This window comes from Martes martes (assembly GCF_963455335.1).
Source record: "Martes martes genome assembly, chromosome: 5".
In the NCBI taxonomy this organism is placed as follows: domain Eukaryota; kingdom Metazoa; phylum Chordata; class Mammalia; order Carnivora; family Mustelidae; genus Martes; species Martes martes.
Genome location: NC_137892.1, coordinates 133,672,716 through 133,686,009, shown reverse-complemented (window position 1 = coordinate 133,686,009; position 13,294 = coordinate 133,672,716). Strand labels below are relative to the sequence as shown.

Sequence of the window (13,294 nt, the reverse complement as noted above, 5' to 3'; positions counted from 1 at the left end):
ATGTATCACCTCTATAACTTCTGAAATCAGATATAACAAGGTAAATCTATTTAAATTTGCGTTAGAAATCTTACTGATTTGATGCCCAAAACTCTCCCCTTCTCATTGGATGGTTGCTGGAATTGGCATTAATTTTTCAAAAAAAATAAACAGATTGGGAACCATTTTGATTACCTTTCTGTGAGAGGCTTCTATGGCTTGTTTGAAGGCAGAGTTATGGGTGGTGCTTTGAGTTTTCTTTGAGGAATAAAAAATTGGTACATAAACACCTTCTAGGTATCTCCCTGAAGATGAATCTTGTCGATCTTTGTTACTTGTAAGAGGAATTAAGTCCTTGTAGAAATCTGTTTCAAAATCATCTTCTTCAGTTTTTACCTGGAGAAAAAATCCATATGAAATAAGACATAACTTAGGAAATATTACAGCTACTTGTTAAGATCTAATGCAATGAACCTTCATTCCCTTATGCATTCAATGATTATTTGTCTAAGACACATTTTGCTAGAAATAAAGGAAAAATTAGTTCCTGTCCTCAGGGAGTCAATAGTAGTTAGGGAGAAAAACAATCACCCACACTTAATTCAATGTGGAAAGTGTTGTGCTGCTAGTGGGATTGGCATAAATAACCCTAAAACCCAGAGAGGCCTCTCCAGGTAAGTCTACATCAAGCAAACTACTCCTAAACTGAGACTGAACAGGGTAATAAGAAACAAGGGTTATTTTTAGTCTGCTTGTGAATTTTGATGCTCTTTGCAATCTAATTGAAGGTATCTCCCATAAAACTGAGGCCTATAAAAGGGGAGGACAGATTCTGTCCTATCCCGTTCTACTTCCATTCCCACCCAGTCTCCTCTAGATGCTGGGGATCAGCGCTCTGCTGGCTATGTCTGCAGGGCAGAGGCCAAATAATTGATTGGTTCTGCCTGGCAGCTGGTTATCAGCCTTCACTGACTGAGTCTGGGAAGAGGAGGAAGATACTACCCCTGGAACTTGACTTGAACTAGGAGTGGAGCAGGAATTTTCCAAGTACAAGTTAAATCCCTGTTATGGTTATGCTGCTACAAAGAGACAGTGGATGAATTAAAAAAAAAAAGTTGCAAAATAAATTGATTGAAGAGTATTTTATGTTAAATATGCTCTTCTGGTTTGCAGTGGGAAAGTTTCCGGTTTTAAAATATTCCGTATTAAGGGGCACCTGGGTGGCTTAGTGGGTTAAAGCCTCTGCCTTTGGCTCAGGTCATGATCCCAGAGTCCTGGGATTGAGCCCCGCATCGGGCTCTCTGCTCAGCAGGGAGCCTGCCTCCTCCTCTCTCTCTGCCTGCCTCTCTGTACTTGTGATCTCTGTCTGTCAAATAAATAAATAAAATCTTTAAAAAAAAATTCAGTATTAAAATGGACTGTGAGGCAAACCACATATCACAATCAAATAGCTTGTACAATTAGTGAAGGAAAGACAAAATAACCCAGCTGCAAAAGAGTCTTGCTCAACAGTAAGACACAGTCAAAAGTTCAGTGCTACTTTCAGATACTCCAATGCATGCTAGTTAGCATTTAAAGGGCCCACAAATGAAGCTCTTTAGTTAGCAATGAAGCAATATGATCATATTTAAATATAGCCGCTGACATTTCTTCACCATTTCTCTAAAAAGCTCAGAGTACAAATATTTTGTTTTATGAATTAGGCTCTTATGCAAGAAAAGACGTGTCTGCGTAAAGGAAAAAAAAAAAAATTAGCATGGAAGGGGGAGGGCTCAGGTATCCTGGGCAGAAGCTCAGGGAAACTCTGCCCATGTATATTAACTTGCTGGAATGACAGGTTTATGGGTGAGTAGGGCTGAAAAATTAGGTTGAACTGGGAAACTGGGGTGTGGCTTGCATGCCCTGAGAAAGTATTTGGATTGATTTCTAAAGGAAGGTTTTGCATATAACAGGTTCTTTAAAAATGTGAATTGAATGAATGAAATATTGAGAGTGTTACCATCACTTTTGTGTTTTGCAAAGATCATGTTAACTATAGTCAATAAAGTGGAGGCCAGGGGAGTGATTGCAAAAACTGTTGCAATAAGCTACGTGAGACAGGATAATGGCCAGGTCTAGGGCAGTGGTGATTGGGTAGAGAGAAAACTGGGGCATTTGAAAGAGGAGTTTGTTTTTTGAAAGAGTTTTTGACCAAGGAGCTATGGGGAGGGAGGACAGAGAGAGCGTGAGAGAGAGAGAGAGATGATGGAAATGCTGTTCCATGAAAGGGAATATAGAAAGCCAAGGCAACTTTTGAAAGTATGGTTTTTCCCAGGAAGAGATGTTACCCAAACTCTGGAAAAAGGTTTTAATCCTCATTTACATATCATTACATACATCGATGAACCCATCCAACCTCACTGTCTGTAGATCCAGTGGGCTGATGACGTAGGACTCTATGTGTGTCGACACTTTTACTTTTGAGTTTAAAGAAAGGAGATGGGTTTTTAAAAAGGATGAGAGGAGAGATAAGTGGGACTGTGGGGATAGACAGGACTGGGTAGCACCTGGTTTCCTGTGCAGTCAGGGTTAAAGACCTGAAGTTGTGGATTTCACAAGGGATTTGGGGAGGACTTGAAGGTTTTCATAGCTTTGGGATGTAGCAAGGGGCCATGCCTAAGTAGGGCAATGTATTGTTAAGAATCAGAATCCAGTGGTGACCACACTCTGCACTTTGCTGCTGACAGCAAATGCTTAGCATACAACCAGTAGTGAAGCAGCACCACCTAGAAAAAGAGAGGAGTCTTCCTGAGTAAGTGGTACAACTCTGGGGGCTGGTGCAGGAATCATATGATGATTGAGTTCTGCAGTTAGCAGCTGGGGGATCCCTGAGGGGCAGAATTCTTCCAGTGGTCTTCTAATCTGACTTCCTATCTAATGTCTTCCCTTCCTTTCCTTTCAAGAGCCTCTCTCATCTGTACCAGTCAACCTGTTATTTCGTCTATCTTAATGAACGCCAGTACCAGAGGAGAACGGAAGTCAGGTGTCTGCTGAATTTCTCCTCCTCTATGTTTTCATTAAGGCACAGCTTAGATTTGCACAGCTGCCTGCTAACAGCATGAACAAAGTAATATAGAGATGAGTGAAAAGTCAACCGGTCTCTTTTGACCTTGGATCTGGTTATTGACCTTCCTCAGTAGTTGAATATTACCTAAAAATCAATGACATAGAGTTAGACATCAACTCAGGTAGCTTCTTAAGTAAGGTTCAACAATGTTGAATCTACACTGATAACAAAAGGAGACTCTTATTCTGAATGAGGAATTTTGGGCTGTATTTCCTGATGTAACTAGCCACCAAGACTTGGGTTACCAAGTTTTGTGTGCGGATCCAGTGGTCTGCTGGTAAATGTTTAAAAACCAACTCTCTGGGAGGGGGAAAACCTGTGACTTACTACAGCACTTGCCCTTGGTTATGGTGTATATATTCCTACCATACCTGATTCAAGCTACCTGTGTGGTGTCTCTTAATTCAAACCTGGAAAGAGATGTATGATAGCAAATTATTATATAGCATTTTCATTACGTTGATACAATAGATGTAAGTAACCTCAAAAGCGCAGATGGGAATATGTAGCAAAATAATGGAGAATTGATAAATTTTGAATAATTATTACCTAGGTTTTCAATATTTTTATGTGATTGTAAGATTATGTACTTAATATTTAGTAGTGGCCATGTTTATAAACTGGCTTGCAAAGTTCCTGAAAATTTAACAATTCATTCTTGTAAGCTGGAAGAGCTCACTCTAACACACCCTTGGTGAACCTCCCAGGTGATACCTTTTATAAATGACAGTTTATGAAGGGTACACAAACCTGGCACATATTACACGGTTGTTAATGTCTTTCTTGCTATTACTGTCAAGGTGTCACCTAGCTCAAGCAGCGCTGCACTAGGAGCCAGGAGTTCTCATTTGCATGTGCCATTTGCTTGTTGCATAACTCCAAGAAAGTTGTTAGCGGCTTCGGATCTTGGATCTTCTATGGGTACAATGGACATAAACGATCTTCTATTTTTCTGGGAAGATTGTTATGGGAATTGAGTAAAACAATGTAAGCAAATACTTCCAGCAAGTACTTTCAAAACTCTAAGTATTGTTTAGATATGTTTAGCTAACAAATTTGTCCAAATTTGCCCTCATCCCATGAGCTGAGTTTAACATGTTACTTGTAAAACTGCATGGAATAAATGCTTGCTGAGAATATAGGAAGTATTTGCGGGGGGAGGATTGTTGTATTTTAAAAGTAAGCATATGGATTGGTTGTGCTAGAAGACATCCTCCAACATAACAGTATTATATGTAAATGTGTGGGTGTTAGCTCTGTCTCTAAAGCTTATTCATACCCTCAAGAATAATGCTGTAATTGACAGAATTTCTTTGGAACAATGTCTCTTCTGAGTTCCTATTTAGCATACCACCTCTGTTGGTAGTGGTGGTGGACCCTATGGAATTAGCATCTGGATCTGTGGGGAGATAACGGGCAGTTTCTTTACTTGGTCAGAGGTCAATTGTTACCCTTGTCACTTCTATCTCCAGGCAGAGATCTCTCCCAGAAGGTGTTTGAATTTGGCATTTGGGCCCCAAGGGCATTCCCTATGTCCATGAATACATATCAGGTGGCTTTAAATTAAGCTGATTAAATTGGAAACCTGCTTGTATTTGTATATATATGAAAGGTTTTCTAAAGGAAGGATTAAATGACTTTTGCTGAGCTTATACTATCCATAAAGCAGTCTCAGAAATCATTGGACCCCTGAAATTCTCTCTAGCGTGTCGAATTTGTATGCCTGGATATTACTATTAATATCCCGTCTTTCCTGTTTCTCTTATCATAAATTAAAAGAAATGGATTGTTTACTTCAGTTCAAGAATTTTGGAGCACTTGTGTGTAAGGCACTGGGGTTGGTTCTGGGAGTAGGTAGTATATCTCTCATCACACTTAGGAAAACAAACAGAAAACCAAATCAACTAATAAAATAGGAAGAAAGGTAAGAAGAACTACCCCTGTGACACTTAGCTTCATCTTGATTTTTTAAGAAGCCAGACACTCTTTTATATAACCACAACACTTTTGTGGTTACCTGAGAGAACTAGCTATGGTATGAGGAAATTTGGAATCAAGCAAACTGTTTATTTATCTGTGTGGGAGAAGGTACAGCTAAATGTTCACTGGACTCTGGAGTTTGGGAAACCTGACCTTAAATCACTAACCCCTGACTTATGAGATGCTCGACTATGGGCAAATTGGGTTACATTCGTTTTTTATCTGAAAAGTGATGACAATAACACTGACCTCACTGGGTTGTGGAAGGATTAAACACCAACCCATAATACATGATTTAAAACGTTCATTATGCTTGTATTCTGTCCCTTCTTTCATCACTAATTCTTCATTGGAAGGTTAGCTTTTAATCACCATCAGCTTTGGAGGGCCGCCATGACAGGCTGTCATACCTCAAAGTTGACATTTTCCAAATTGGCCGGAACACGGTATGGATTACTTGCTTTACTGCTTTTGGCAGTTTTACATATTCCTCCAGTGAAAGAGTTATCAAGGACCTCTCCTCTGGGCTCTCCTGCTAGAAAATGATACCTGCAAACGTAATTTTCAAGAATTCAATAGATGTGGAGCAATCTTTAAAATTTACCAGACTTCTATGAAAGAAATTCCTTTCTTAGACATTTTTGACTCTTGAAGGATGACTTGGAAAAAAAACCCATTTTTTTCCTAGCTTATGGTGAAGCAGCCAGAAAGGTCTGGAAGCCAAAACTTTGCCCCTCTGGCTCTGTTAGATTCTCCATATTCCACTCACTTAAATATTCTGGGCTTTCAGAATGAACTAAAATTCAGGTTTATTTTTGTTTCATGACTTACCACATCAGTGCAAACTTTGGAAGCAGATTATGAAAGAAATTATTACATAATTAATGCCATTCTGAGTTTACTTCCTTCAGTATGATACATAAAGGAATTCTTATAGACAGCCAATAATTAAATAGTAACAGCAGTATTTTAATAAAACTATAATATTATCGTTCTTACTAATAACTAAATATATTTAAATTTATTTAACAAATGCTTATAAATATTTATATGTATATTTTATACATAATTTACTATTTGTATATTTACATACATTATATATAATATACATACATATTTACTATCTGTATAAAGTAAATATATACATATATTTATACATATACATATATCAAGCTCTGGTTGATCTATATTTAATGTTACTATTATATGTATTTAATATTTATGATAACCATGTGATGTAGATAAGGATACAATTATTTCACCTGTTTTACAAATGAGGAAATTGAAGGTCATTAGCTTAGCACAAGTCAGATATTTTAAAAATTATGGAAATTGAGAAAACCTAAACCTCCTAAAACCCTTGTAGCTTCCTAAGTGATAAGAGCACTAAGAACATCTTTTGTTCTAATATTTGGTCTTTCACCCTAATTTCTGAAACAGAGCTCCTAAATCCCTTGGAATTTCTTGGGTGTCTTTTGTTCAAATGAGGCGACTCTTGGTAGGCTTCTCTATGGGGACCTGTCACCAGAAAGACCAACCCATGTTAAAAGCTTGAAATATTCAGCCTTATCTTCCATCTCCAGAGAGGGGAGAGGGACTGGAAATGGAGTCAATGATCAATCATGCCTACATGATTGACATAAAAATCCCACAAGTATGGGGTTCAGTTTGCTTCTCAGTTGGTAAACACATGGAAGTGCTGGGAGAATGGTGTGCCTTGGGGGCGGGACATGGACGCTCCATGCCCCTCCCCACATACCTTGCCTTACTTATGTCTACAAACTGGAGTTTCATCTGTATTCTTTTTTACATCGTTTTATAATAAACTGGTAGCCAGTATTTTAAAAAAGAAAGAAACAGCAAAATGGAGTCACTTGGGCTAAGATTCATGTCAGCAAACAAATCCTTAATGCCTCACCTAAATGCAGTTCTTGATTGCCTCTCCCAAGAAAGTGACCTTTAACCAGCCATATGGAATTATCTGGTCAGCACTAGTGAGGTAATTGGCCTGATCAACACTTGCCTTCCCTCAAAGGAAGGTGACCTTGCTTGAAATAATCCACTCTTTTCAGAAACTTCCTTGCTGTGCATCCTTCTGCCCATAAACGTCTTCTATTTTGTATAGCTCTTTGGAGCTCATTTCTATCTGCTAGATGGGATGCTGCCCGATTCACGAATCATTGAATAAAGCCAATTAGATCTTAACTTATTCAGGTGAATTTTGTTTTTTAGCAATGTGAATAAATTGTTTTACCTCATGAGTTCTGTGAGCCATTCTAGCAAATAAAGCAAAGAGGAGGGGGTCCTGAAAACCTCCTAGGTGTCAGAATCACAAGTGATATTTGGTCTTGTGCTTAGCATCAGAGGGGTCTGGTCTTGTGGGACTGAGCCCTTAACCTGTGGCATTAATTGAGTTAAACTGCAGGACACGCAGTTGGTGTCACAGAGATTGACTTGGGGGAAAACACCTACACTTCTGGTGTCAGAGCATTGTGAGAAGGGTGATCATGTGAGAGGAAAAGATGTACACAGGAGGAGAACTGGTATGTGAATTGTACCTCAATAAAGCTATTAAAAAAAAAAAAAGTCCTGATTCCTGTGGGTTTTGTAAGATGCATTTCATACTCAAATAACTACAATAGGTTCATTCTCATCCCTATTTGAATTCGTATCAATGGATATTTGAGGGAAAAAACATTAGGAGTTGGCCTGGGAAAAATGTTCCAAACTACTTATGGGAGCATGACAAACACAGGTGTTTTCAGACTCATTCATTTTGGTTTTCTGAGTTGAGAGGGATCGATGACGTTAAAAAAAACCAAAAAACTCTTGACCTTATACGTATTCTACAGTGTACTTATGAGTTCATCACAAACAAGAAAGGGCTTGAGAAAAATGGCTCCCAGGTCATAAGGAATTTATGAAGGTAGCAGAGAGCCCAAAGATAGTTTTCTGGAGGTGGCTTTGTCAGGGCAAGCCTGAGGAGTCTGTCAGGAATTAAGTCAACTGTGTTGCAATTTTCAGCTTTATTCTTTCTTCTCTCCTCTGTGGTATTTAAGTTGAGTTTAAATATTTTGGTCTTTCAAATACATCATGGTCTTTCATATTTTAAGTTTTTAAAGTGTTTTTTTTAATCTAATTTGGCTTTATACATCATATTTTATGACTTTTTAAAATTTCATTTAAAATTACACACACACACACATACACGCACATAAATCTGCATGTGTGTGCCTCTATGTATACATGTGTGTATGCATTTGTACCTTGGTTGAGCCTGGGAAAAAACAAATGGCATCCTGTTATTGCCTGATTCTTGCTTTAGGTTTAAGACCTGGTGACTGGTGCTGACAATGTAAGAATGTTGGTATGTCTTGTTAAATTCTTTCTTGGAGAGATGCTACTTAAAAAGAGGGACAGCTACCCAGGAGGCTACAGTTTTTGGGTAGAAATGTGCTAGAGACGGGGGCAGAAATTCTAAGGCTAGCAGATTAGAAAGAATTCCAGTAAGCAGCTCTTAAAAATTCTCAGTCCCTGGAGAGGCGGGGAGAGGACTGGCTGTCCCTGAGCCAGCAGGTTTTGCTCATTTCTGAGAAACCTTGGGATAACAACTCTGGTTGGCAGAGGGCCACATGGTCCTTCTGCCAAAGTACACATAGCATGTGGTCCTCCCCATCTGTAACTCTAGAAGCTAGATCAGTTGAGCAAGGGGTGAGTTTGTAATGTCACCCCTCATCAATCAGAACATTAGGAAATGTGATTATCAGTGGGAATTTTGGGCTGAGGTTTTCTTCCAGGGAAACCATTTCTGTCCATTGATAAGAAGATGCTGTTGGAACATTCTCACTGAAATCAACTCTAATTAGGAATTCTTAGGACAGAACTTCAAATCCGTTTGTAGTCATCCAACATACAGTTGAGGAAACTGTGCATTTCTGATTGATTACTGGCCCATTCAAGACCGAGCCCCAGGAATCCACCCAGCACCAGTTGGCCTGATTCACTGCAGAGCTGTCAGAAGGATAGATGGGAATGGAAACAAGCGATGTTTATGAACTGCGCCTAACATTGCCTGGTACAGACTAAGGGTGAAAAAATGCCGAATTCTTTTATTCCCCATGAGTGAGGATCCTGGCCACATACTGCCTGAGCGCGGCAGCCATGTGTGGGAGAAAGGGCTGGTGGGAGTCGTAAGAGGTTACTGAGGAAAGAGGACAAACATGGGTCTCATCCCTTCACTGCTGCTTCCAGCTCATTCCTTCTGAGATGACTTTCCTCCCGCCAACGATGAAGAGACATCACTTACCCAGCGCCCATCAGCTGTACGCTGGGGATGGGAAGATGCTGCTTCTTCCCCGGGCACACTGATTTTATTCTTCCGCAGTCCCTTTCATCTGAATTGTCCCCACAGTCATTTTCTCCGTTGCATTCTAACTTGCTGGCAATGCAGCGGCCTGGTCAAGGAAAGCAAACGACGTTAACGACACGCTTGATTATTTGAGAAGGTATTTATTGATTTGAAACAAGTTAGTGCTTTAAATTTCAAGGGAGAGTGGTGAGGGAAAGTTCTCATTATTTTTTATACAGATTTAGGAAATATGGAAATGGATGCCAAACTGATATTTTCCCCTTATTTTTGTAGGATAACAAGAGTCATTGTAGAATTATTTAGTCACTATTGGGCTGCTTGTCTTAAATAAGAAAGATAATTCTAGAATCCCATTCCCATCACATTGAGCTTGCTGCATAAATCATATTCTGTAGGAGAAAATCAACAGTAGGTTCAGACTTTTGTTTTGATTCAGTACAACAAAATCAAGGTCACTGTTTTTTTAAAAATTATTTTTATTAGAATGTAATGAATTATTTGCCCCAGGGGTACAGGTATGTGAATCATCAGGCTTACACATTTCACAGCACTCACCATAGTACATGTTACTGTTTTTATTTAGAAGAAAAAAACCCCTATAATTTAATATATATACACACACACACACATACACATGTACACCTGATACTATCACTATATCTTTAAAATTTTCTGTTGAGTAAAAGAAGCCAGACACATAAGAGTCATGCTATATGATTTTTTTAAATTCTTGTGTTCTAGGACATAAAATTTATTTTATGTAATTGTTTTTTGAACAAGTTAAAAAGAAACAATTTTTTTTGAACTACTAGGTACTACAGTGTTAGGTACCAGGTTAAGTGAGTAAATTTATAAAATAACACCAATCCCATTTACTTGGATAATTCCCTTCCTTTTTAAATTTGCTGAATTTCATAAAGATCCTTAGGATCAATGGATATTGATAAATTGCAGAAATTGAAATGACTTATGTACAATGACAACCCCTCTCCTGTCCCTCAGCCTCTTGTTATAATCAGAGATGCTGGCATCTGTACAATTATGTACAGGTCTCACTGACAAGGAGACTGGATTAAATGTTTTACTCAAGATTATCGGGTTAAGCACTCTAAATTGTGATTAACATCTCACTGCAGCTATGCATTACTAACTAACTAAAATGCTTGGAGAAATAGGGTATTCTGTTGAATTAATTTTTTTATTAATAGAAATTTTCCCAGAAAGCAGTTAGTTTCAAACCTTTTGGTAAATAGGGGCGCCTGGGTGGCTCAGTCATTGAGCATCTGCCTTTGGTTCAGGTCATGATCCCAGGGTTCTGGGATGGAGCCCTGCATTGGGCTCTCCCCCTTGGTGGGGAGCCTGCTTCTCCCTCTCCCTCTGCCTGCTGTTCCCCTTACTTGTGCTCTCTCTCTTTGTGTCAAGTAAATAAATAAAAAAACTTAAAAAAAATCTTTTGGTAAATAATCTTCATTAAGAAAGTAGAGAAAAATGAAAGTAACTAAGGTTCCTTCTTTAATTATTCAAAATTTTGTATTGTATCTAGACCATAATTATAAAGAACTATAGTTATGTGAGCACCATGGTCAAACAAGACTGAATATATTGAGGGAATTGGATGTCTGTGAGTCCAAAGATATAACCTGAAAGATGGTCTGTTTTTAAAATAGCACATCTCTCTAGTGTTTTGTTTGTTTGCTTTTTTAAGGGCAGAAAAGAATGTGTAATTTAGTTTGAAATATAGATGCTTTTTCCAAAGGAAGAAAAACAACAAATATCACATTTTTAAAAAGTTTTGATACCCTCACTTATAAATTTGAGCAACTCTAAGTTTTGATATGTTACACTTAAAAAAAAAGGAAATCCCATTTTATCAGGCAGAGGTAGGGTCATACGTGCAAGGTATAGTTCTCATTAGCCTAGCTTTGTGAGCAATGTACCAGATATGTTTGAATATAAGAATTTCAATGCATTTAGTACTTTTGGAGATGTGGAAGAGGACCTATTAGGAAAGGTAGGGATGAAGGCAAGAGGACATCTTCCGAGTGATGTTTAGGAATGGGTGGCAAGAGTGATATTGGTCTGATAGGACACATCTGAGAATGGTTCCTGGCCACAGAAACTCAATGGAATAAGAAATACAAGGGTAAGGATATAGTAAGCTGTAAATATATCCCATTCCAGAGAAGAAATGGGAAAGACGAAGGGTAGTTTGGATAGTGCAGGATTTACAGAATTAGCATGCTTTAGCCAACACATGCATTATATGTACTTATATCTGGAGCTATGTATCATTTAGAAACTGTGCATGTTTTTCCCACTTACTTGAACTGATTTGTGTTACTGCAATGGTATAGTATATGTATAAGGAGCTACAAATTCTCTAGTCTTTATGATTAAAATTAGGACTTTGAGAAGGGAGTTGGCATAGTACATTAGGGGATTATTAGCCTTATGGGTAATTCTCAAAGATCCATGTATGCATTCAAATCATAAATTTAGTCTTGGGGAACCAGAACTGTAATCATGAGGGAGGAAAGGGAAGAGAGAAACTCTCTTTAGGGTAAATTGTTCTTATTAATTGAGGGCCAAACATCCTACTGAGTCAAATAATGGTCCATCCAACCTTTAATGCCTTTTGAGAGTGGCATTAATGGGTGGTTTTAGAGGAGCAAAGTAGTCTATAATCTTCAGTGGAATATTTAACAATCAATAGATCATGGAAGCATCCAGTCAAAATGTATGCCAACCACATCTGTGCCAGGGATCAACTACTTAGTGGCTAGATCATGGGAAGATCTATACATTCCTGATGAAGGGATCTGGACAGCAGAGCAGAAGTCACTAAGAGAGCTCAGGGTAGCAGCTACTTAACACACATTGCATACACATTTCAATAGTCAGTTTTGTTTTTTTTTAATCACTTGCTGTGGATATACTGCTGATGAACTAGAGATCACCTGTCCTTACACCACTAGCTTTCCTTAAAATGCTCTTTATGAATGGGTGGGCTATGGATGTATCTAAAGCCTTCTCAAACTTGTGAATATTTTTGGTTAACGAAACCCTCTAGTAAATTTCACAGATTTAACACGCATTGTATAAAGGTATTCTTTCTGGTAATTGGTTCCACAACTATTCTTCAAGCTTCCAATAGTTGCCCCTCAGTTCTAAACCTTTATCTTAATATTCTGGATTTAATGCCTACGTCTCTATTCCACTCAGCCATTGCCAGCAAGATCGTTTTCATAGTCCCTCTTTTTTCAACTTTTGACATGACCTTATGCATGTAGCCATGAAGTGTAGCCACCCATGTGCCACCCTCATATCCTACATGTGGGGGCCACAGAGAGAAAATCCTGACACCAGCATTCCTATCTGATTTTCAACAAAAGTTGACAAAGCTGAAGGCAGGAAGCAGGAGCAAGGAGAGAAACATTAGACCTAAGGTCTGCAGTCAATTTTCTTATGGAATTTGAAATCCACTGTTTAGCTATAAATACTTTACTTTTCATTGTCTTCCAGAGTGTACCAAAATGGTATGGATTTTATTCATCTGAATTCCAATTTTAATATCAAATTGACTGTTTGGAGAAGAGGTTAGTGACCTATGGCTGAAGGCAGGAAGCTGGGCCCAACCTCACCTGCTGCCTGTTTTTGTATGTAAAATGTGATTGGAACACTGCCATGCCCACTTGTTGATAGACTGTCTAGGGCACCTTTGAAACTACAGGGCCAGATATGAGTAGTTGCTACAAAGAACTTATGGCCAAAAAGCCTAAAATATTCACTGTCTGGATCTTTACTGGAAAAGTTTGCAGAACTCAGATTTAGAGATTTCAAAATGGTGGTGTTGAAGGAGG

General features: G+C 38.5%; 1 protein-coding gene across 1 annotated transcript in view; it reads right to left on the bottom strand.

Annotated features, from left to right (window-relative positions):
* C6 (complement C6) overlaps nucleotides 1–13,294 on the bottom strand; it is a 59,706-nt gene that overhangs the window by 36,965 nt on the left and 9,447 nt on the right. The window contains exons 6-8 of the mRNA XM_080803313.1: nucleotides 9,372–9,519; nucleotides 5,476–5,614; nucleotides 175–375 (exon numbers count right to left, since the gene is read on the bottom strand). Coding sequence (XP_080659439.1) covers nucleotides 175–375; nucleotides 5,476–5,614; nucleotides 9,372–9,519 — 488 coding nt within the window. The remainder of the gene's footprint in view (nucleotides 1–174; nucleotides 376–5,475; nucleotides 5,615–9,371; nucleotides 9,520–13,294) is intronic.